General features: G+C 59.0%; 2 protein-coding genes across 2 annotated transcripts; both read left to right on the top strand.

The window, feature by feature from the left end:
• Positions 1–8: 8 nt before the first annotated feature.
• On the top strand, positions 9–5482 carry CACNG8 (calcium voltage-gated channel auxiliary subunit gamma 8). The gene is made up of 4 exons (XM_050928286.1): positions 9–407; positions 712–795; positions 3846–3986; positions 4805–5482. The coding sequence occupies exons 1-4, from the start codon at positions 254–256 to the stop codon at positions 5407–5409; spliced, it is 984 nt and encodes a 327-aa protein (XP_050784243.1). The 5' UTR covers positions 9–253; the 3' UTR covers positions 5410–5482.
• Positions 5483–11308: 5826 nt separating this feature from the next.
• Positions 11309–21721, top strand: CACNG6 (calcium voltage-gated channel auxiliary subunit gamma 6). The gene is made up of 4 exons (XM_050928285.1): positions 11309–11829; positions 18331–18405; positions 18580–18717; positions 20353–21721. Exons 1-4 carry the CDS (start codon positions 11505–11507, stop codon positions 20583–20585), a joined length of 771 nt encoding a protein of 256 aa, XP_050784242.1. The 5' UTR covers positions 11309–11504; the 3' UTR covers positions 20586–21721.
• Positions 21722–24258: the final 2537 nt, after the last annotated feature.

The following is a 24258-nucleotide window of genomic DNA, read 5'->3' as shown; positions in this document are numbered from 1 at the left end:
GGTCTAGTGGTTAGAGAGTTTTAGGACCCAGGACTCCTGGGTTCCAGAGACGATCCCCTGTCCCCAGCCACAAGTGGGGAGGAGGGTGCTGGTGCAAGGAAGTCCCCGTTGTCTGGTTGGGTGGGTGGCCCCACCCCGTCCCCCTGTCAAGCTGGAGTCCCTGAAGCGCTGGAATGAGGAGAGGGTGGTGTGGTGTGAGAAGGGGGTTCAGATCCTCCTCACCACCGTCGGGGCCTTCGCAGCCTTCGGCCTCATGACCATCGCCATTGGCACCGACTACTGGCTCTACGCCCGCGCCTTCATCTGTAACACCACCAACATCTCCAGTGAGGAAATGCCCCACAAGGACAAGAAGGACCCAGGGGGCCTCACCCACTCTGGCCTCTGGAGGATATGCTGCCTGGAAGGTACCTTCATTTGGGGATCCCGGGCTGGGCACTGCTGTGGGGAAGCTCGCAGCATCAGCATTCCCGTCTGGGCATTGCTGTGGGGAAGCTCGCAGCATCAGCATCCCCATCTGGGCACCACTGTGGGGAAGCTCGCAGCATCGATGTCCCCGTCTGGGCACCACTGTGGGGAAGCTCACAGCATCAGCGTCCCCATCTGGGCACTGCTGTGAGCAAGCTCTCAGCGTCAGCATCCCCATTGGTCTGAGCCAGGTACTGGGTGGGAGACAGGCCCCAGACTCTGATTTCTCCATCTCCGTTGCAGGCCTGAAGAGGGGTGTGTGCGTGAAAATTAACCACTTCCCCGAGGACACAGATTACGACCACGACAGCGCAGAGTATCTCCTGCGTACGTATCCATGGGGCTCCCCCGCTGCACTGCCGGCGCGACCCGCAAGGTCCTGTGCCGTGCTTGGGCACCAGGTGCCGGAGCGTGAATCCTCCTACGCGCACAGCGTGGCATCTTCCTGGGGGCTGAAATGCAGGAAGAGACACAGGGGCGTCTCAACTTTGGGGTTCCCGACAGCTCTAATACAGGCAGGAAGTTGACTTGGAAAGGAATTGGAGTCTAGTCCGGCTTGTCCCCATCTCTAGCTAAGGTCGCCTGAACTTTCCAATTCCCAGCCCCCTTTTTTTAAGATGCTCACATTGTTCTCCTTCCAGGGTTAAATACCCCAGGCTCCCTCTGTGCTCCTGGCCCAACCTCGTTTGTCATTCCAGGTTGTGCCTTAGAGCAGTTTGGAAGTGCAGAGGCTGTGGGCAGAATAGCCCAGGATGGACCCCAAAATGGTGTACACTTTGATGTCTTTTTTAAAACACGGTGCTGGCACCCACACCAGCCGGGGCGCCAGAGGGGAAGTTTGGCAGCAAAACTGCCCTTGGGCCAGTTTAGTTCTTTTCTACTTCTCTGTGCAAATCCATTTTGATTTGGCCGAGAGCAGCCTAATCGGAGCTGGCTTAGCTTTTGAGCTGTCTCTCCTTTTTCCGGCCTGCTGGTGGAAGCAGATGGTTCGGTTTGGAGGGTTGCTGGGGGAAGGGGGAGGGAATTGCAGAAGAAAAACCTGGGAAATTCCATTTCCACACGCACAAGAAAGAAAAAAACAACAAATCTGCGAAGAAACTATTAAACGTGCAAAGTGAAGGGCTGAGAAGCAGATGTAGGAATACTTCCTCTCTGTCATCTAGATCGAAGCTGCTAGGGCGAGGTTCTGTCTCTTGGTTTGTGCTGCACTCAGCATGATGGGACCCTGACCTCAGTGATTCTGTATCTGGGCAGGGCCCAGCATGATGGGGCTCTAATCTTGGTGATTCCCTGTCTGGGCAGTGCCCAGTGTGAGGGGGCCCTGATCTCAGCGATTCTGTTTCAGGGCAGTGCCCAGCGCGATGGGGGCGCCTGTCTCAGTCATTATGTGACTGCATCCCCTGGCACGACTGAGCCCCAGTTTCAGTTAAGGCCTCTAGTTGCTACTTAAAGATACTATGATAATAGTGAGGCAGGTTCAAGGTTTGATAGTCATCATTAGGTTTAAGAGTTAACATGCCACTCAGCATGAATAGGGGCAGCTCACGCCTCGAAGAGCTATTATCAAAGGCTCTCTGTATATAGATAGCATGTTACCCACACACTCTATGGCTCCCCACCTTTACCCTTCGGTGGACTCAAGGTGTAATCCAGTTAATTTAGGCACTCCCACCCGTACCCAGTTCCTAAGGCTCAGGGCCTAATCTTCTCCAGGTTTGCTGGTCCTTTTACCAGTGAAAGAGTCTTACACAGTAATATCCTTAACCTCTATTTACTAACAGTTACCAAAAGAGAATGCACACGCTAAGCACCACGCCCAATAATGCAGACGAACTTTTCCTTGTGGCCAGTCAGGATCAGGTCGTCTGGGGGCTCCAGTTTCTGGTTGGGTGTTGAGATCCAGCAGCTCTGATCTTGGGCTGTGTCCTGGAGTTGGGTTCTGAACTTTCCTTTGGACTCCAGTTTATATAGTGAAATTTGTGTCCTGCTTAGCTGTGTCTTAACCAATTATTTTAAACTAAAGTCCTACAAACCAGTATTTTCACCAATCCTCACTGGGGGTGTCATGGGTGCTTGGAGGGGGGCAGTCCGGGCGTGCTGTGGGTGCTGGGGGGTGTGGGCAGTGGTGCGTGGCCCAGGACCCCCACTGGTGTGGGTGTGGAGGTGTTGGCAGGTCTGGCAGGCTCCCTACCTGGCTCCGTGCACTGTTTACACCCCGAGTGCCGGCTCCACAGCTCCCATTGGTCAGGAATCGAGCAGACTGGTCTGCTAGGAGCTGAGGGATGGATGGACGGATGGATATGTGCATGAGGATGAATGGATAAAGGGATGGGGGGCTGGATGGATGGGTATGAGGATGGATGGACAGAAGGGTACGTGTGGGAACAAATAGCTGTATCTATTTGTCTGTCTTGATCAATCAGTGTTTAAGGGATTTGATTTAATATTGTATTTTATTTCATTCGGGCAGACACCTGGCCATTCAGTACAGCCCAGCCTTTTCTCCCTCCCATATGCTGAGCGAAATGAGCCCTCTGCTGAAGGAATAGCAAGAGGTGGCAGCCTTAGAGACCCTGGTTTTTCCATGGGGGCAGAGTTAAGGGGATTTAGGCATTATTAACACCAGCCATTCCTGACTTTTGGCTTCCTTAACGTCCTTCCCCAGGCTGGGAAATCCCAGGCTCTCAATGGCTAAGAGCTTTAGAATGTAAATGGACCTGGATGCTGATTGACTGGTTCATTTCAGACTGCTGAGTGATACCAGATGTTGATTGGCTGGTGGCATTAATATGCTGGGAAATCCCAGATTCTCACTGGCTGGGAGTGTCAGAGCATTGGAACATCCACAGCTCTGGTTGGCTGCTGGCCTCACAGTGTCACTCTGCTTGCCAATTGGCCTGAGAATGATGGGAAACCTTGAATGCTGATTGGCTGGCAGCCTCAGAAGTTGGATTCTGATTGGCTGTGACACCAGAGCATAGGGAAATCTGTCATCTGTGTGATCCTTTCGGATCTTTGAGTAATCCTGCTAATTGGCCGGTAGGTTGGGAACCTTGAGCAATTCTGTTCTCCAATTGGTTCTTGACTTCAGAGCACTGGGAAATGGAGACTCTGATTGGCTGTTGACCTACGCTGTATTGTAATTGTCTCTTGACCTCGTAGTGTCAAAAAAATCCCATATTCTGATTAGCTGTTGGCTTCACAGGGCTGGAAATCCCTGGATTCTGATTGGCCACTGGCCTCAGCATGCTAGAATACCTGAGACTCTGATTGGTCCCAGAACGCTTCCACTGTCCCATTCACCAATAGGCCGGCTTTGGGGATCCCTCCAGCCACCCTCCCTGACTCATCTCTTCTGCTCCCCTCCCCCCACCCAGGTGTGGTCCGCGCCTCCAGCATCTTCCCGATCCTCAGCGCCCTCCTGCTGCTGCTGGGGGGGTTCTGCGTGGCCGCCAGCCGGGTCTACAAGTCCAAGCGCAACATCATCCTGGGCGCCGGGATCCTATTCGTCGCTGCTGGTGAGTGGGCGGGGCTTGTCGGGGGTGGGGCTTAGTTGGGTGGGGCGTGTCAGGGCGGGGCTTGCTTCCCACCCACCCTGCCTGGCTCAGTTCATGGACGGAGGGGAACCACTGGGAGCCTGGAATAGGCTCCGCCCCAATGGCCCCGGGTCATTGGGTTTGCCCAGGGTTGTAGGAGTGGGAGGAGTCCATGGGCACAGCTGGGGGTTAAGAATCAGTGCAAAGGGGTCCCACCTTTAGGGGAGTTTTCGCCTCCCCCCACCTTGTCTAGGATAAGTCAGTTTCCTCTGGCCATCAGGGGGCAGTGAACCTGGTCTGACAGTCCCCTCGGACTGGGAAGAATAGAATGAGAAAGAAAGAAAGAAAGAAAGAATCCAGACTCCATTTGTGTAGGGGTGACGGAGGCTGGGCTGTGGGTCTGGGGAAGCCTCCTCTTGCCCCACACAGAGGGAGGATCCAGCCTTGTGGTGTGGGGTATGGGGTGAGGGGTCTAGATGGTCCCTGATGGGGCTTCCCCACCCCCAGGCCAGTCTGGGTAGGGGGAGGGCTCCGTGGTTGCCTCCCTAATGGCTCTCTGTGCCCTGCCCCCTCCTCTCCTTCTGCCCTGGCTACTCACCACCCCCCTCTGCCCTCTCCCCAACGTTCGCCCCCTCTTCTTCCCCCTTCCTCCCCAAATCCACCCCAATCCCCTCAAAATCTGCCCCATCCCCACTTCTCCTCCATCCATGGCCCCCATCTCCTCTGACCCTTCCCCGAATCCACCCCATCCCCACCCCTCCTCCATCCATGGCCCCCATCCCTCCCCTCCCCTTCCCCAGGCCTCAGCAACATCATCGGGGTGATTGTGTACATCTCAGCCAACGCCGGGGACCCGGGCACCAAGCGGGATGACGAGAAGAAAAGCCACTACTCCTACGGCTGGTCCTTCTACTTCGGGGGCCTGTCCTTCATCCTGGCCGAGATGATCGGGGTGCTGGCTGTCAACATCTACATCGAGAAGAACCGGGAGGCCCACTGCAAGAGCCGCACCGAGCTGCTGAAGAACCCCTCGTCCTCCAACGCCATCCTGCGCCTGCCCAGCTACCGTTTCCGCTACCGGCGCCGTTCCCGCTCCAGCTCGCGCTCCACCGAGCCCTCGCAGTCGCGGGACACCTCGCCCGTGGGCCTCAAGGGCTTCCCCTCCACCGACATCTCCATGTACACCCTCTCGCGGGACCCCTCCAAGGCCAACGTTAGCAGCCTCTACGGGGCCGAGCGGGAGGGGGCCGGCGGGGGCTTCCTGCAGCTCCACAACACCTTCCCCAAGGACCCCGGCGTGACAGTGACGGTGACAGGGCCCGGCGCAGCCGGCGCCACCGGCACCTTGGGCAAGGATGCCTCCTCCAACACCAACACGCTCAACCGGAAGACCACACCCGTTTAGGGCAGCCGGGTGGGGGGCTAGTGCCGGGGGATGGGGCCAAGGGATGCAGCGGCCGTGGGGAGCTGTGGCGCAAGGTGGGGTGGGAGGACATTAGGCTAATGGAGGGGCATTCTTAGCAAAGTGTCTTTCGAACCCTGTGTTCCTTCCCTCCTGCGTTCGTTCCTTCGTTCATTCCTTCGTTCATTTGTTCTCTTTTTAATTTTAACTTTTACTAATTCTTTCTTTCTCCATTCTAGTGCCAATTTTCTTTCTTTCTTTCTTTCTTATACTAATTCTTTCTTTCTTCCATTCTAATGCCAATTTTCTTTCTTTCTTTCTTACTTTCCCCACCATTATCCTCTTTTCCTTTTCATTTCCCCACCAGCGGGAAGCAATTTCCCAGCCAGGCTCTATCCGCGGGGAGGATGGGATGTGGGTCACAGGAGAATGTGGGAAAAGTCCAGATCAGCATAGGAGTTGGTTGACATGATTGAAGCACTGTCCTGAGACCAGGGGCCCTGAGAGGGGATACTGCTATGTCTCAGTGCTGGGGGTCTCCAGGGGACCATGGGGGGTGTCTGTGTTAGAATGGGGGAGGCTTGTAATTTACCAGTGCCAAATTCACAGCTGGGCAAGTTTGTACATGGAGGGGAGGGAACTGGAAAGGGGAGGGTAGTGACCTAGAGATACCCCCTCTCCTTTCCTCCCCAACCCACCAAGGGCTCATAGTCGTGCCAAATCCAAGTGCCAAAGCTTTACCCCCTCCAGCACCCCCTGCTGGCAGGGGGTGGTAACTCAGCGTGCTGGGTATTTTCAAGGGGAGGGGTGTCTCTCTGTTTTATTACCCCTCCCCAACCTTTCTCTGTTCTTAATGGGGGCTCCCAGAGTGGGGGAATTGTCCCTCTAGGTTTGAGCTGTGGGTATTCCCTTCCCCCCAGGGCCTATAGAGGGAAGATCAGTGGCATGGCCGGGACCCCCCTGCCCTGTAGCTATTCCCTGTCCCCCAGGGCCCATATGGACAATTCTCCTAAGCAGTCTAGATGGCACGGTCCCTGTTGGGATATAAAATAAGCCATTTCCTCATGCAATATGGACCGACAATAAACAGCCCTGCTGGGCTAGATGGTCCATATACTAAACAGCCCTTGTCCGGTTATAGAGATCCTACCATAAACAGGCTGACAGGCAATGCCCAGCCCCCCTGGTGGTGATCACCTACACAATAAACCAGCCTCCCCAGGCAGTAAATAAATACGGACCAGGAAAGTGACTTCCCTTCTGAGCAATACGGGCCATATATGAAAGAGCCCTCCCAAGAAATAGCGACGGTGTAATATCTACTGACCCCCAGTATGGGACCCTACCCAGGGGACCAGATTTTCCCAGCGCCCCAGCCAAGCAGGACCAAGTATCCTGTTCAAATGAACGTCACATGTGGGACAACAGCAGTTTGAAACCTGGCACTGAGATGTGACCACAGCTGAGGTGGGGCATGGGGGCTGTTTATACAGCAGCCCCTCACCCAGTGCTGAAATGCCGCTGCCTCTGGGGGTGGGCTGAGGGGGCTGTTTATACAGGGACTCCTCGCCCGGCTGCCTCTGATGTGGGGCTGCTGTTTATAAAAGGCTCCTTTACCCAGCGCTGAGATGCAGCCACCTCTGATGCGGGGCTGCTGTTTAGAAAAGGCTCCTTTACCCAGCGCTGAGATGCAGCCACCTCTGATACTGGGCTGCTGTTTACCCAGGGGTCCTTTACCCAGCACTGAGATGTAGCCACCTCTGGGGTGATGGTGGTGGGGAGCTGTTTTTAAAGCAATCCCACACCCAATCTGAGAAACGCCGCCCTCTCACGCTGATCCTTCAAGACTAACTTCCTACTCCTCTTTGTTTCCTCTGCAGTGAATTCATCCTGTTTCCGTTGTCTTCCAATTCCCACCCCCCGCCAAAAAATTAGAAACCTCTTCGTAAAACCTCTCTCTCCCCCAGCCTCACTTCCACACCCCTAGGGAGAGACCTATCTATAGCGAATCGGTGTTGAGCTTTTCTTAGGTTTTGGTTCTTATCAGTTCTGTTGATACTGGATTTTGCGCTGTCGGGAGAGGCCATGTTGGGTTGTGTTGCGTTTTTATGGTTTATTGATATGTTTTTGCGCCGTGTGCATGTGTTGTGTGTGTGTGTGGGGGGGGATTTGTTTTTAGCAGCCTCGGGGTGGGGAGGAGATGCACAGAGGAGAGAGGGAGAAATTCCATCACCCAGAGACCAAATTGATTTTGTCTCTGCTCTAACCCTGTCGCGATAGAGGCAAGGGGCCTTTGTGTGCGATGTAGCGATTCCAAGCCCGTCCTTATCGAGTCCGACTTCCTGGAGAAGAACAGTGCTAGGGGCTGTACGAACGCAGAGCAAAAAGACAACCTCTTACAATCAGTGCACTGGGCGGCAGACAGCCAGGCCCGAAGATGAAACAAAGGGCAGTTTTCATACCCCTATAGCCTGCAGTGTAACCTCTCCTGCTCTTTGGTTGGCATCCTCCCCTGTTCCCAACGGGCGATGTTACCCAAAAGTCCTTCCAGGGGGAGGAACTATCAGACAATCCTCTCCTGTTGTTCTGAGTGGGGTTTAGCCAGGGGTTAGTTAGCTATTTATTTATTTATTTTTCTCTCTTTCTTCTCAGGCCCCCCCCACGTCCCCCCCCGGTTTCAGTTGTTCATTTCACGGAGATGGGGGGGAGGATTTGTGTCGGGGAGGGGAAGAGGGGGAATTGATTTTTGCTTTCCTGGTTTTTGTGCCGTCCAGACGGAAAAAAAAAAAAAACAAAAAATGAAAAGAACTTGAAAACTTTTGTGAAAAAAAAAAATCAAAAAGGACCAAAAAAAAAAAAAAAGTTGAAAAAGTTACAGAAAAGCGAGAAAAAAAGAAAACCGTGGAGCCGCCGTGTCAGCCAGTGGGAGTCAGCTGTCTCAAGTGCATTTCGTATAAAAGGGAAAACAAATGATATATATATATATATATAAAAACAAAGAAAATACTCAAAAAAAATAATAAAAAACTAACCAACCCCCAACCCAGCTGTTGTGGTCCTGGTGATACAAAGGAAGAATCCAACGAACCAGTTCAATGTGAAAAGCTACAACGAAAAAACTCACCCAGATGCATGGATTTTTACTGGAGTCGCTCTTTAAAAATAAAGTACTATGGAAAACACAGGGATGGTGCTTGTTTCATTGGGCTAGACCTGAGGTTAGTCCTGTTTGTTGCTTGTATCATTTGGTATTGACCAAGATTGGGCCACTGGCACTGCCCAGACACTGAGTCGCCGAGATCGGGGCCCCGTCGCGCTGGGCCCTGCCCAGACCCAGAGTCACTGAGATCGGGGCCCCATCGGGTCCGGCGCTGCCCAGACACAGAGTCACTGAGATCGAGGTCCCGTTGCACCAGGCACTGCCCAGACCCAGAGTTACTGAGATCGGGGCCCCATTGGGCCCGGCGCTGCCCAGACACAGAGTCACCGAGATTGAGTCCCCGTCGCGCCAGGCGCTGCTGAGACACAGAGTCACCGAGACTGGGACCCCGTCGCGCTGGGTGCTGCCCAGACACAGAGTCACTGAGATTGGGGCCCCGTTGTGCCAGGCGCTGCCTGGACACAGAGTCACTGAGATCGGGCCCCATCACATTGGGCGCTGCCCAGCTACATAGAGAAAGTCCATTGAAAGAAGAAGCTTTCAGAAATGGTAGCTGATATATTTAGAACTGATTCTTTAACAAATCGTTCAGCATGGGCACAGAAGCGACCCCTCTGGGGTGTGTTATACAGGGATTCCCTTGCCCAGTGCTGAGAGGTGCCGACTCTGGGGTGGGTCATGGGGTCTGGTTATTCAGGGAACCTCTCGCCCAGCATCCCCGGGGCCAGCACCGCCTGCAAAAGGAGAGCACCCCCTGCAGAGCCCCCAGCCCGATCCCTGCAGCCCCTGGTTTGTTCCTGGGGCGTCTGTCCTGGGCTGAACTCCAAGCCCCGGTGAAGCAGCCAACACAGACGCTCAGCTGGACTCAGCACTGGGCAGAGACACTGCTCAGCTCCTTCTGCCCTGCATCCTGGAATGCCGCACTGGGGGGCACAGGGTAGGAGGGCTGGCGGTGGGGGGAACCTCCGGGGGCTCTGTGGGGCAGGGGGCAGGAAGGCTGGCTGTGAGAGGAGCTCCCAGGGGCACTGTGGGGCAGGGGGCAGGAGGGCTGGCTGTGAGGGGAGCTCCCAGGGGGCACAATGATGCACAGGGCAGGAGGGCTGGCTGTGGGGGGGGAGCTCCCAGGGGGCACTGTGAGGCACAGGACAGGAGAGCTGGCTGTGAGGGGAGCTCCCGGGGGCTCTGTTGGGCAGGGGGCAGGAGGGCTGGCTGTGAGGGGAGCTCCCAGGGGCTCTGTGGGGCAGGGGGCAGGAGGGCTGGCTGTGAGGGGGGCTCCCGGGGGCTCTGTGGGGCAGGGGGCAGGAAGGCTGGCTGTGAGGGGGGCTCCCAGGGGCTCTGTGGGGCAGGGGGCAGGAGGGCTGGCTGTGGGGGGGGAGCTCCCAGGGGGCACTGTGAGGCACAGGACAGGAGAGCTGGCTGTGAGGGGAGCTCCCGGGGGCTCTGTTGGGCAGGGGGCAGGAGGGCTGGCTGTGAGGGGAGCTCCCAGGAGGCTCTGTGGGGCAGGGGGCAGGCTGTAAGGGATGCTCCCAGGGGCTCTGTGGGGCAGGGGGCAGGAGGGCTGGCTGTGAGGGGAGCTCCCAGGGGGCTCTGTGGGGCAGGGGGCAGGAGGGCTGGCTGTGAGGGGAGCTCCCAGGAGGCTCTGTAGGGCAGGGGGCAGGAGGGCTGGCTGTGAGGGGGGCTCCCAGGGGGCTCTGTGGGGCAGGGGGCAGGAGGGCTGGCTGTGAGGGGGGCTCCCAGGGGCTCTGTGGGGCAGGGGGCAGGAGGGCTGGCTGTGAGTGGAGCTCCCAGGGGCTCTGTGGGGCAGGGGGCAGGAGGGCTGGCTGTGAGGGGAGCTCCCAGGGGGCTCTGTGGGGCAGGGGGCAGGAGGGCTGGCTGTGAGGGGAGCTCCCGGGGGCTCTGTGGGGCAGAGGGCAGGAGGGCTGGCTGTGAAGGGAGCTCCCAGGGGGCTCTGTGGTGCAGGGGGCAGGAGGGCTGGCTGTGAGGGGAGCGCCCAGGGGGCTCTGTGGGGCAGAAGGGCAGGAGGGCTGGCTGTGAGGGGAGCTCCCAGGGGCTCTGTGGGGCAGGGGGCAGGAGGGCTGGCTATGAGGGGGGCTCCCAGGGGGCTCTGTGGGGCAGAGGGGCAGGAGGGCTGGCTGCAAAGGGGGCTCCCAGGGGGCTCTGTGGGGCAGGGGGCAGGAGGGCTGGCTGTGAGGGGGGCTCCCAGGGGCTCTGTGGGGCAGGGGGCAGGAGGGCTGGCTGTGAGGGGGGCTCCCAGGGGCTCTGTGGGGCAGGGGGCAGGAGGGCTGGCTGTGAGGGGGGCTCCCAGGGGCTCTGTGGGACAGGGGGCAGGAGGGCTGGCTGTGAGGGGGGCTCCCGGGGGCTCTGTGGGGCAGGGGGCAGGAGGGCTGGCTATGAGGGGGGCTCCCAGGGGGCTCTGTGGGGCAGGGGGCAGGAGGGCTGGCTGTGAGGGGGGCTCCCAGGGGCTCTGTGGGGCAGGGGGCAGGAGGGCTGGCTGTGAGTGGGGCTCCCAGGGGGCTCTGTGGGGCAGGGGGCAGGAGGGCTGGCTGCAAAGGGGGCTCCCGGGGGCTCTGTGGGGCAGGGGGCAGGAGGGCTGGCTGTGGGTGGGTGCCCCGTGGGCAGCTCCCAGCGCTGCATGTGCCTCTTTAAAACACACGCGCCCAAGGCCTTAAAAATAGCTTCCATCGCCCTGGAGACGGGTGATGGCTCCTAGCAGGTGCGGGGCGTATTTACAGCCGGGGCCGCGGGTGCGAGCTACCAGGCGGCCTCTCGCTCAGCCAGCTGGGGGGTCCGCTCGGCGGCAGGCGTCCGACCTGACGAGCCTGCGGGTTGGAGGCGCAGAGCGTCGGCGCAGGGCGGCTGGGAGAAGCGCAGGAGGGCCGGGCAGGGGTCGGGGTCGGGGTTACGGTTAGGGTTAGCAGCGAGGTCAATCCCAGGAAGGATGATGTGGCCCAATTTTTTCCTCCAGGAGCAGGAGCGCATGGCTGGCTTGCGGGGCCGGGCGGGCAGCAAGCGGCGCCCGGCCCTCACCGACGCCCAGGAAGGGAAGATCAAGCTGGCCTTCTTCGTGGCCATCGTGGGGGTGACGCTGAGCGTGCTGGCCGTGGGCACCGAGTTCTGGGTAGAGCTCAACACCTACAAGCAGAACCACAGCACCATGTGCGAGGCCGCCCACTTCGGCCTCTGGAAGTTCTGCTCCAAGAAGCTCTGGGTGGAGGACGTTGAGGTGGAGAGGGCGACCTGCGGCCCGGCCGAGCTGCCTGGAGGTGAGGAGAGCCTGGCTTATCCCCCCTCCTCTTCTTTCACACTTTCCTTCCTTCCCTCCTTCCTCCTCCCTCCCTTCCTTCTTTCCTTCCCTCCCTCCGTCCTTCCTCCCTTCCCTCCTTCTCTCCCTCTCCTTCCTCCCTTCCTTCCACCTCCCTCCCTTCCTCCTCCCTCCCTTCCTTCTTTCCTTCCCTCCCTCTGTCCTTCCTACCTTCCCTCCTTCCTCCCTTCTCTCCCTCTCCTTCCTCCCTTCCTTCCACCTCCCTCCCTTCCTCCTTCCTTCCTTCCTTCCTTCCTCCCTTCTCTCCCTCTCCTTCCTTCCACCTTCCTCCCTTCCTCCTTCCTTCTTCCTCCCTTCACTCCTTCCTTCCTACCTTCCCTCCTTTCTCCTTCCTTCCTACCTTCCCTCCTTTCTCCCTTCTCTCCCTCTCCTTCCTCCCTTCCTTCCACCTCCCTTCCTTCCACCTCCCTTCCTTCCTCCTTCCTTCCTTCTTCCTTCCCTCCTTTCTCCTTCCTTCCTACCTTCCCTCCTTCCTCCCTTCTCTCCCTCTTCCTCCTCCTTCCTTCCTTCCCTCCTTCCTCCCTTCTCTCCCTCTCCTTCCCTCCTTCCTTCCTCTCTCCCTTCCTCCTTCCTTCTTCCTCCCTTCCCTCCTCCCTTCCTCCCTCCCTCCTTCCTTCCTTCCTCCTTTCTCCTTCCTTCCTACCTTCCCTCCTTCCTTCCTACCTTCCCTCCTTCCTCCCTTCTCTCCCTCTCCTTCCCTCCTTCCTTCCTCCCTCCCTTCCTCCTTCCTTCTTCCTCCCTTCCCTCCTCCCTCCTTTCTCCTTCCTTCCTCCCTTCCTTTCCATCCCCCATTCACTGCCTCTCTCCACCCACCTCAATAAACACCTACCTATCCCAATCCACGTCACCCACCCCCCAAAACACTTCGCTATCCTCATCCACCCCATCTATCTATCTATCTTCTTCCCTCCACCCCCACTCACTCCCTTTTCAGCCTTCACCCCCATCCACCTCCCCTTGACTCTGATAATTTTTCACAGCTGGAGTTTCATAAATAACCAGATGCCCTCACCCTCTCACGCTACCCACCCAGGTTCTGATCCCACTTGGGTCTGTGCAGGGGAGCTGGAAGCCAGGACTCCTGGGTTCTGTCCCTGGCTCTGGGAGGGGAGTGGTGCCTAGTGGTCAGAGCAGCAGGGCTGGGAGCCAGGACTCCTGGGTTCTGTCCCTGGCTTTCGGTTGAACGTATTCGGGCGTCTCCAGGAGTGTTTGCGGTTCTGTCTCTGCGCTTCTTTCTGACGCTGCAGCAGCAGCCGACGGCATCAGCCGAATTCCAGTCTGTGGGGAGGGCAGGGGTGGAGCGTGGTCCGTAAAGGGACTGGGGCCAGTTAAAGCGCCTCTTGGCTGGAAAGAGTGAAACTGGAGATCAAGGGCACTGGGGAGCTGCTCTGTGCCAGGGTCTGCTACCATCCCAACCAGGAAACATTCACTCAGCTGGGCATCTGGCCTCACTCAATCCACTGAAATGATGGTCAATTGCCTAAGGGGGAAAGGCCCCGGGCCCCATTCCCTGCCCCCCACAAGCCAGCCAGTCCCTGCCCTGGGGCCGGATGGGAGCTCGTGCCCCCTGGAGGGGAAAGGCCCCAGGCCCCATTTCACAACCCCTGGAGGTGTCCCGGGGGTTGTCTCCATGTGGATGTGTTTCTGGGATCAGGTAGGGTGCATGTTTAAAGTGAGATAGCTGCTCTGGTCCATTTCCTTCAGCCCTCCAGCATCCCTCCCATCCACACCCCCTTTCTTCCCTCCCTCCTACCCCCATCCATCCACCACACCCCCTCCTATCCACACCCCCATTGCTCCCTCCCTCCATACATCCACTCCACCCCCTGCCATTCACCCCATCCCTCCCTCCCATCCATCGATCCTCCCTCCTTCCATCCCCTCCCATCCATCCTCCCCCATCCATCCACCTCACACCCCTCCCATCCATCCACCCCATTCTTCCATCGATCCATCCATCCACTCCACCCCGTCCCATCCATCTACCGCCTATCCCTTCCTCCCTCTATCCATTCCACCCCTCTCATTCATCCACCTCCCATTCCTCCCTTCCTCCGTCCATCCACCCCACCCCACTCCTCCCATCCATCCCTCCATCCCTCCATCCATCCACTCCACCCTGTCCCATCCATCTACCGCCTATCCCTTCCTCCCTCTATCCACTCCGCCCCTCTCATCCATCCACCTCCCATTCCTCCCTCCCTCCGTCCATCCACCTCACCCTCCCATCCATCCACCCCATCCTTCCATCTATCCATCCACCCACTCCACCCCGTCCCATCCATCTACCGCCTATCCCTCCCTCCCTCTATCCACTCCACCCCTCCCATCCCTCCATCCATCCATCCACCTCACACTCTTCTATCCATCCACCCCATCCCTCCCATCCATCCACCCCATCCCTCCATCCATCCACTCCACCCCGTCCCATCCATCTACTGCCTATCCCTCCCTCCCTCTATCCACTCCATCCCTCCATCCATCCATCCACCTCACACTCCTCCATCCATCCACCCCATCCCTCCCCCATCCATCCACCTCACACCCGTCCCATCCATCCACCCCATCCTTCCATCTATCCATCCATCCACTCCACCCCGTCCCATCCATCTACCGTCTATCCCTTCCTCCCTCTATCCTCTCCACCCCTCCCATCCATCCACCTCCCATTCCTCCCTCCTTCCCTCCATCCACTCCACCCCCCATCCACCCCACTCCCTCCCATCCATCCACCCCATCCCTCTCTCCCTCCATCCACCTCACACCCCTCCATCCATCCACTCCACCCCTTCTCATCCATCCACCCCCCATTCTTCTCTCCCTCCATCCACCCCACACCCCTCCCTCCCTCCCTCCCTCCATCCTCACACACTCCTCCATCCATCCCCACACACCCCTCCATCTATCCCTGTACATCCATTCATCCCATACCGCAGGGGTAGGCAACCTATGGCACGGGTGCCGAAGGCGGCACGCGAGCTGATTTTCAGTGGCACTCACACTGCCCGGGTCCTGGCCACCGGTCTGGAGGGCTCTGCATTTTAATTTAATTTTAAATGAAGCTTCTTAAACATTTTAAAAACCTTATTTACTTTCCATGCAACAATAGTTTAGTTATATATTATAGACTTAGAGAAAGAGACCTTCTAAAAACATTAATATGTATTATTGGCACGCAAAACCTTAAATCAGAGTGAATAAATGAAGACTTGCACAGCACTTCTGAAAGGTTACCGACCCCTGCCAAACAGACTCCATCTAGCCCCATGCACACCCGTCTGTCCATCCATCCACCCCCACCCACCCATCAAACCCCTCCATCTATCCTACCCCACACCCATCCATCCATCCATCCATCCTGTTACCTGGGGTTATTTCAACCCAAAACTCTTGGTAACTTTATTCTGTGTGAGGTGGTGTCAGGAAATAAATCAGGGGTGACTCGGCCCTCTGACAGAGAGAGCGCTCTCACTTAAAGCTATATTTTACTTAGTCTTAAGCTCTTTACACGCATTCGCAAGAGGTTAGCAAAACACCTCAAAAAATCCCAGATTCATATTTACCCAGGGTCTTGAGACGGTCTCAAGTGGATAACTGTAGACGTCCAGTGGCCTGCTGGCGGTCTCCAGGGGAACTTGAGAGGTGTCCAGGCATTCAAGTGTCCATAGAGCTCAGATTTCGTCCCCTTTTTATACCCATCTTGTTAGTATTACAGAGCTTCCTCATTAACAAAACTGCTGAGCAGACGCTAAGTTAAGGGTGGAGATTTCCAGCCTGTCTAGTGGGCAATTTTCCATCAGTTAACCAGTTGTATAGCAATAGTTAACTATTGCCAGACTTCCATCTTGCAAAACCACGTGCTTCGAAAAAACAACTCAAGCCAGGAGGGCAGAGGGTCATGTTTACTCCTTGAGGTCACTCACTTCACAGGGGGTCTGTCAGCTGTGCTAAGGGTTCAAAAACGTCTCCTTTTAGAAGCTTTCAGTAATAAGCATAACAACTGGAATTCCAGCTGCTGGCAGTGGTTTAAACATGTTACTGGGCTATGAAAAATCTGCTCCTACAACCCCACACATCCTCCATCCCCACACAATCCTCCCTCCATCCATCCATCCCAGACACACGCCTCCATCTATCCCATACACATCCACCGTCCATCCATCCTATACCCATTCACCATTCATCCATCCCATACACATCCACCATCCATCCATCCTATACCCATCCACCATTCATCCATCCCATACACATCCACCGTCCATCCATCCTATACCCATCCACCATTCATCCATCCCATACACATCCACCGTCCATCCATCCTATACCCATCCACCATTCATCCATCCCATACACATCCACCATCCATCCATCCTATACCCATCCACCATTCATCCATCCCATACACACCCCTCCATCCATCCCATACCCATCCACCATCCATCCCTCCTATACCCATCCACCATCCATCCATCCCATACACATCCACCATCCATCCATCCTATACCCATCCACCATTCATCCATCCCATACACACCCCTCCATCCATCCCATACACATCCACCGTCCATCCAAACCTCTCCATCCATCCATCCATCCTTCCATCCAACCAACCCATACACACCTCTCCGTCCCTCCCGCCCTCCCTCTCTCCATCCATCCATCCATCCATCCAACCCATAAACACCTCTCCATCCATCCATCCTTCTATCCATCCATCCATCCCTCCATCCACCCCACACCCTCCCATCCATACACCCCTCCAATTCCTCCCTCCCTGCCTCCAGCCGTCCGTTCATCCATCCATCCATACATCCATACATCCATCCCCAGACACCCTCCAGCTTCACCCCAAGAGCTTGCTCAGCGTGTCCAACAGAGACAAGCTCATGGCAGGGACCTGTCCACTCCTCAGGGACCCGAGAGCCTTCCCCAGCATGTCCAGTGAGGCCCAGGCAGCGTTTTCAGAGTTGCCGGGATGTTTCCCAGCTGGAGCACAGCGTTGGACACCCGGGGGGAATGGGATTGGACCACAAAGAGCCAGAATTGAAGCCATTGTCCGGCCAGGCCAAGCCTATGGCACAGTGGGTTGTACCGGCCTCCAGCTCCAGCTCTCCCTCAGTCAGTTCCCAGGTGCTGGAGACCCCGGCTCACACCTCCATGGCTTTGCTTCTCCAGCTGGGGTCTTTGCTCTGCTGTGGAGAGTGGGGAAATCCGTGCGCCCTGGGAGCCAGCATGGTCTTGCTGGCCCCGTTGGTGTCCTGGGTCGGTTTCAGCAAGTTCCTTGGTGAATCTTCATTCCACCCACACCGGGAGGTAACATGCAGCCACCTGTGTCTCTTAGCCAGCCCTGAGAGAAAACATCATCGCTTCCCCTTCCACTGGGGTGGCGGGTAGAGGGGAATGATGCACAGATAGGGGTCATAAAATATTACAAAAAAATCCCACTTGGTCATATCGTCCACTTACCCCCTCCACCCACCCACCCATCCGTACTCTTCCACCCCTCCATCGCACCCCCTTGCATCTCTCTCTCTCTCTCAGGCTGATTCCCATCTGTGATGAAATTTTGGGGAGTGTTAATAAATCTCCCTCCTTCCCCCAATTCCCAGCCCTTTGGGGAATGCGTTGGTACACTCACTTCGCTGCAGAAGGTGAAATTCCTGAGTTACATTTCTAGTGGGGGTGAGTTGGGGTGGTGGGGGAGGAAGACTCGGGGGCTGGGGTAAGTGAGGGGGCAGGTTGGGTGGGGCTAGAGAGTTTGGGGTGGAAGGTTCCTGCAGGAAGGTTTGGGGAAACTGGGTGCGTGTAGGGGGAACCCAGGACTGGGATAGCAGGGGGCTGAGGGGCACTGGAGACCTGGGGGTCCAGGGAGCCCAGGGCTGGGATAGCAGGGGGCTGAGGGGCACTGGAGACCTGGGGGTCCAGGGAGCCCAGGGCTGGGATAGCAGGGGGCTGAGGGGCACTGGAGACCTGGGGGTCCAGGGAGCCCAGGGCTGGGATAGCAGGGGGCTGAGGGGCACTGGAGACCTGGGGGTCCAGGGAGCCCAGGGCTGGGATAGCAGGGGGCTGAGGGGCACTGGAGACCTGGGGGTCCAGGGAGCCCAGGGCTGGGATAGCAGGGGGCTGAGGGGCACTGGAGACCTGGGGGTCCAGGGAGCCCAGGGCTGGGATAGCAGGGGGCTGAGGGGCACTGGAGACCTGGGGGTCCAGGGAGCCCAGGGCTGGGATAGCAGGGGGCTGAGGGGCACTGGAGACCTGGGGGTCCAGGGAGCCCAGGGCTGGGATAGCAGGGGGTTACTAACTCACCCCACCTGACTCCTTCTCCTCAAACTCACCCCGACCACCCAGAGTGCTCACACTTCCTGATTCCCCATCCCCTTCTCTGCCCCCCACCCCTGTTTACACCCTTCCTCTTTCTCCACCTGCCTTTCTCCCTTCCCAGAAGCCAACTGCTCCTACTTCAAATTCCTCAGCACGGGGGACAACGCCCGCATTTTCCAGAGAACGACGAAAAAAGGTTAGGATGCCCCTGGATTGCACCGATGGGCCCATCTGCCCCTGTATCCTGCCTCCTGCCTACCCAGATCACACCCATGGGCCCGTCTAGCCATGGGCTGTACTGGAGGCTGGCAGTGGGGGTTTTCCTCCCAGACTGGGGTAACTCTCTGTCTGCCCCCGCCCACCCCTGCAGAGCTGAACATCGCGGCGGCCGTGATCTCTCTGCTGAGCATCACCCTGATGGTGCTGGGCTCCCTCTGCATCACCATGGCGCTGAGCAAAGGGGTGGAGTCCCTGCTCAAACCGGCCTCCTGCTTCTTCCTGATCTCCGGTAGGTACCATCTCCCCCGCCCCCCGCCGAGCCCCTGCCCCGCTCCCCGGTGCCCCCTGCCGAGCCCCCTGCCTTGCTCCCCGGTGCCCCCCAAGCCGCTCGCAGAGCCCCCTGCCCCGCTCCCCAGCGCCCCCCGCCGAGCCCCCTGCCGAGCCCCCTGCCCCGCTTCCCGCTCCCCAGTGCCCCCCTCCGAGCCCCCCGCCCTGCTCCCCAGCGCCCCCCGCCGAGCCCCCCGCCCTGCTCCCCAGCGCCCCCCGCCGAGCCCCCTGCCCTGCTCCCCAGCGCCCCCCGCCGAGCCCCCCGCCCCGCTCCCCGCCCCGCTCCCCACCGCCCCCCGCCGAGCCCCCGCCCCGCTCCCCAGCGTCCCCCGCCGAGCCCCCGCCCCGCTCCCCAGCGTCCCCCGCCGAGCCCCCTGCCCCGCTCCCCAGTGCCCCCCGCCGAGCCCCCTGCCGAGCCCCCTGCCCCGCTCCCCAGTGCCCCCCGCCGAGCCCCCTGCCGAGCCCCCTGCCCCGCTCCCCAGTGCCCCCCGCCGAGCCCCCTGCCCCGCTCCCCAGCGACACCACCGAGCTCCCCGCCGAGCCCTCTGCCCCGCTCCCCAGCCCCCCCCGCCGAGCCCCCTGCCCCGCTCCCCAGCGCCCCCTGCCCCGCTCCACAGTGCCCCCCGCCGAGCCCCTTGCCGAGCCCCCGTCCCGCTCCCCAGCGCCCCCCGCCGAGCCCCCCGCCCCGCTCCCCAGCGCCCCCCGCCGAGCCCCCTGCCAAGCCTCCTGCCCTGCTCCCCAGCGCCACCCGCCGAGCCCCCCGCCGAGCCCCCTGCCCCGCTCCCCGGTGCCCCCCGCTGAGCCCCCTGCCGAGCCCCCCGACCCGCTCCCCAGCGCCCCCCGCCGAGCCCCCTGCCGAGCCCCCTGCCCCGCTTCCCGCAGCCCAGTGCCCCCCGCCGAGCCCCTGCCCCGCTCCCCGGTGCCCCCCCCCGAGCCCCTCGCCGAGCCCCCTGCCCCGCTCCCCGGTGCCCCCTGCTGAGCCCCCTGCCTTGCTCCCCGGTGCCCCCCAAGCCGCTCGCAGAGCCCTCTGCCATGCTCCCCGGTGCCCCCCAAGCCGCTCGCAGAGCCCTCTGCCATGCTCCCCGGTGCCCCCCACCGAGCCCCCTGCCCCGCTCCCTAGTGCCCCCGCCGAGCCCCCTGCTGAGCTCCCTGCCCCGCTCCCGGGTGCCCCCGCCTATCCCCCTGCCGAGCCCCCTGCCCCACTCCCCAGTGCCCCCTGCCGAGCCCCCTGCCCCGCTCCCCGGTGCCCCCCGCCAAGCCCCCTGCCCCTGCAGCCCAGCGCCTCCTGGGGATCCTCCCGCCCCACACTCCACTGCCGAGTGCCCCATACCGAGCCCCCTGCCCCTGCAGCCCAGTGCCTCCTGGGGAGCCTCCCACCCCACTCCTCACTGCCCAGCGCCCCCTACCAAGCTCCCGCCCACTCCCTGCAGCCCAATGCCCCCGACTGAGTCCCCACCCCACTCTCTGCAGCTCAGAGCCCCCTACTGAGTCCCCACCCCACTCCCTGCAGCCCAGCACCCACTGCTGAGCCCCCAGTCCTGCTCCCCGCAGCCCAGGGCCCCCTAGCGCCACTCCCACTCTCCCTCTCTACTGGCAGGGATCATGGTGCTGATCAGCCTGGAGGTTTTCCGCCACTCGGTGCGGTGGCTCATTGACAGCGACCAGAGCGTGCCGCTGGAGTACGAGTACTCATGGTCCGTGGCCTGCGCCGTGGCCGCCGGCGCCGTGCTGATCTTCGGCGGTGGCTGCTTCATCCTCCTCTCCCTCCCAGGCCTGCCCAAGAAGCTCTGGCAATGCTGCATTCGGAGCACCGCCACCAGCAGTGCCTGATGGACATGATCCTGGGGGGCCCTGAGCCAGAGTCTGGGGGTGGCGGGGTCACAGAGAAACTATTTCTTTATGCCCCACCTGGGGGGGCACCCTGCCTCAGATCAGCCCCCCCACCCCCACCTACCAATGAACCTCTGGGGATTTTACTGTTGGAAGGGAAGGGGCCGGAACATGGGATATTAAGAAAGAGGGTGGCATGATAACGAGATGGGTGGGGGGGAGGCGGAGGGATCAAATTAATAACCTCAGCAGGTCTGTATTTAATCCTGGGTTTTATAAATGGCTATTTTTAGCTGGAGGGGGTGTCTTTCTGATCTCAGTCCTCCCCTCCTGGGGTCAATCCAGAGTCACTCTCAATTGCAATGGGAGCAGGGCTGAGTTCTGATCTCAGCCCTCTGGGGTCAATCTGGAGTCACCCCCAAATGCAATGGTGGCGTGGCTGGGTGCTGATCTCAGCTCCTGATGTCAATTCGGAGTCACCCCCTGACTGCACTGGGGGCAGGGCCGGGTTCTGATTTCAGCTCCTGGTGTCAATCCAGAGTCACTCCCAGTTGCAATGGGGGCAGGGCCAAGTTCTGATCTCAGCTCCTGGCAGCAATCCAGAGTCACTCCTGACTGCAATGGGGGCAGGGCCAGATTCTGATTTTAGCTTCCCAGGGTGTCAATCCAGAGTCCAGATTTACCCTGTGTAAACCAAGCTCAGAATTCAGGCCGCGTTAGGAATTAAGAACCGGCTCTTGGTGCGAAGGTTGCTCAAGAGCCATTGACTTTGTTTTCCAGACTGAAAATCACGTCCCTCAGTTCCACCAGGTTGGAAGGAGGGGGGAATTGACAAAGACGCCTCTGTTTCAGATCTCCTCTGGGCCGTGTGTGCCCTGCCCCGTGGGCTCTGCATGGGGCCCCCTCGATGGCCCACACTGTGCTGGGCAGCATTTTTGGTGCTGCCCCCAAAGTGGCGACTGGTGATATTTTTCAGTCTGCCCAAGACAGGAGCCATCTCCCCAGCCCCCCGTCGGTCGGGCCGCTCGGCCCCAGCCTGGGCATTAGACCTGGGCTGGTTGCTGTTGCTGCAGGCAACATGAGCCGGATGCATTTGGGTGGGTCGTGGCTTTGCTTGAGGGCGCTTTGGGCGAAAGTGAGCGTGAAAGGATGGGGTTCGTGGGGAAGGGAAGGTGGGAGAGGCGCAGGGCGGGGACTGGCTGGCTCGGAGGGCAGGGAATGGGGCATGGGGCCTCTCTCCCAGGGAGTGCCAGCTCTGATCTGCCCCAGGGCAGGGACTGGCTGGCTCAGTGGGTGGGGAGGGGGCAGGGAATGGGGCAAGGGGCCTTTCCCCTCTAGGGGGCACTGGCTCCTGTCTGGACAGGACATTGTTACAATCTGAAGCTGAAAGTCTGATGAAAAGGAACTGAGATAAATTTGGTGTGTGGGGGGGAAGCGGAAAGGTTCAGGGGTTGCGGTGAGTTTGGGAGGCTCAGGGGTGAGATGAGGAAGGTTTTGGGGAGGGAGAAATTGGGGGGAGGTTTTGGGGGTCAGGGCATTGGGGGAAGGTTCAGGGGCCAAAAGGGGCGAATGGGAGGGAGGTTTGGGGGGAAGGGGAAGGTTTGGGGGCCCTGGAGATGAGTGGGGGGAGGTTTGGGGGGCAGAGGAGGTTAGGGGAAGGTTTGAGGGGCTCAGGGGTGAGTGGATGGAGGTTTGTGGGGAGGAGGATGTTGGGGGAAGGTTTGGGGGGGTTCAGAGGTGAGTGGGGGGAGGTTTGAGGGGAAGGGGAAGGTTTGGAGGCCCCAGGGGTGAGTGGGGGGAGGTTTGGGGGGAGGAGGAGGTTTGTGGAAGTTTTGGGGGCCCCAGGGTGGGTGGGGAGAGGTTTGGAGGAAGGGAGAAGGTTTGGGGGCCCCAGAGGTGAGTGGGGGGAGGGAGAAGGTTTGGGGGTCCCAGGGGTGAGTAGGTGGAGGTTCGGGGGACGGAGAAGTTGGGGAAGGAGGGAGTTGGGTGAGGAGGCCACCAGTAGGGCAGGCTGGCACCGGCGGGCGTGACAGTCCGTGCGACGTGGTGAGGACAGCGCATCCCTGGGGCCGCAGGTTATTCTGGCCCAGTCCCGTTCTCCAGTTACACCCAGTGCTGTAAAGAGGGGGCTCGGCTGCAGCCCCAGATTCTCCGGCGAGGACACAACACACAGCCAGGCCCCCCCACCTGCCCTGCCCCCCACTGGGCACGGAACCCAGGAGTCCTGACTCCCACGGAGTGGGGGGCAGAGGGTTAGAGCAGTGGGGGATGGGATACAGGACTCCTGGGTTCTCTCCCTGGCTCTGGGAAGGGAGTTGGACCTAGTGGTTTGAGAAGAGAGAGGGCTGGGAGCCAGGACTCCTGGGTTCTCTGAGAGGGGATGCACTGCAGGCCTGAGGGAGCCCCCCCCCCCCCCCCCCCGCCAGCTGGGCTCTGCAATGGCCTGGCATGAGAATGAGAACAGGAGTAACTGGCTCTGCGCAGGCTGATGTCAGCCCCGCCACCCCTGAAATTCTTCCAGCCATGCCCCCCCCCGCCAGCCCTGTGTGCCCCCCCCGGCAATCCTCCATCCCCACTGGGCACCCCCCTCGCCCCATGCACCCCCTGCAGCCCCGCCCCACACCCAGGGCATGGGGGCAGGGCGGGGGGGGGTGTCGATCCCATTAAATACACCCACACCTGCCTGCACAGGGATCTCCACAATCCACTTCCCAGGTGCACACACCGAGACTGTCAGGCTGTACAACCACACACACCAGCCATAACCCGCTCTCCATACCTACACACACATCTACACAAACACACACCGCAGCCATATATAACCCTCCCCCCAGATCTACAAACCACATACCATACAAACATCTACACAACAGTCATATACACCCTCCCCTCACACACACACCCAGCCATAACCCCCTACAATTATACACACACATCTATACAAACACACCCTAGAGCCCTATAGACACCCCCACAGATCTATACACCACACAAACATCTACACAACACAGCCATATACACCTTCCCCTCACATCTACACACACACACACACACCAGAGGCGTATACACCCTCCCCGCACACATCTACACAAACACAGCTATGTACACCCACCCCCCCAGATCTACATAAACACACAACACAGCCATATGTACCATCCCTCAACAGATCTACACACACACACTTACACAAACACACAACATAGCCATAAACACATCCCCACCACACACACAATCCATCACACACAAATCTACCCAAACATCACACATACCCACAACACATCCATAAACATACCACAAATACAGACCAGTACACACAGGTTCATACAAATACACCCACCCACCCCCTTACATAGGGACACACCCGTACACAACACAGCCCTAAACACACTCCACACTGCATTCACAAACTAGCACACAAAGGTCTGTGCAAACACACAACAGAGCCATAAACATACCACACACAGCTATCTACAACAGCCACACAACACAGCCATAAATGCCCCACCACAGAGATCTACACAAACACAACAAGAGAGCCATAAATACACTGCACACATAGGTTTTTACAAATACACCCACCCACCTGAAGGCCACCATGCAGCCATAAACACGTCACACTCACAGTCCAGCACCAACAGATCTACACAAACATCACACATACACACAATACAGC

Source organism: Gopherus flavomarginatus, chromosome 18 (assembly GCF_025201925.1).
Source record: "Gopherus flavomarginatus isolate rGopFla2 chromosome 18, rGopFla2.mat.asm, whole genome shotgun sequence".
In the NCBI taxonomy this organism is placed as follows: Eukaryota; Metazoa; Chordata; order Testudines; family Testudinidae; genus Gopherus; species Gopherus flavomarginatus.
This window is presented reverse-complemented; position numbering and strand designations above follow the sequence as displayed.

Coding starts and splice junctions, on each gene's coding strand:
- CACNG8 (XM_050928286.1), top strand. CDS start 254: ATGACCATCGCCATTGGCACCGACTACTGGCTCTACGCCCGCGCCTTC. Junction 796..3,845: donor CAGCGCAGAGTATCTCCTGC/GTACGTATCCAT, acceptor CCCCCCACCCAG/GTGTGGTCCGCGCCTCCAGC. Junction 3,987..4,804: donor GATCCTATTCGTCGCTGCTG/GTGAGTGGGCGG, acceptor CCCCTTCCCCAG/GCCTCAGCAACATCATCGGG.
- CACNG6 (XM_050928285.1), top strand. CDS start 11,505: ATGATGTGGCCCAATTTTTTCCTCCAGGAGCAGGAGCGCATGGCTGGC. Junction 18,406..18,579: donor CCAGAGAACGACGAAAAAAG/GTTAGGATGCCC, acceptor CCACCCCTGCAG/AGCTGAACATCGCGGCGGCC. Junction 18,718..20,352: donor CTGCTTCTTCCTGATCTCCG/GTAGGTACCATC, acceptor CTCTACTGGCAG/GGATCATGGTGCTGATCAGC.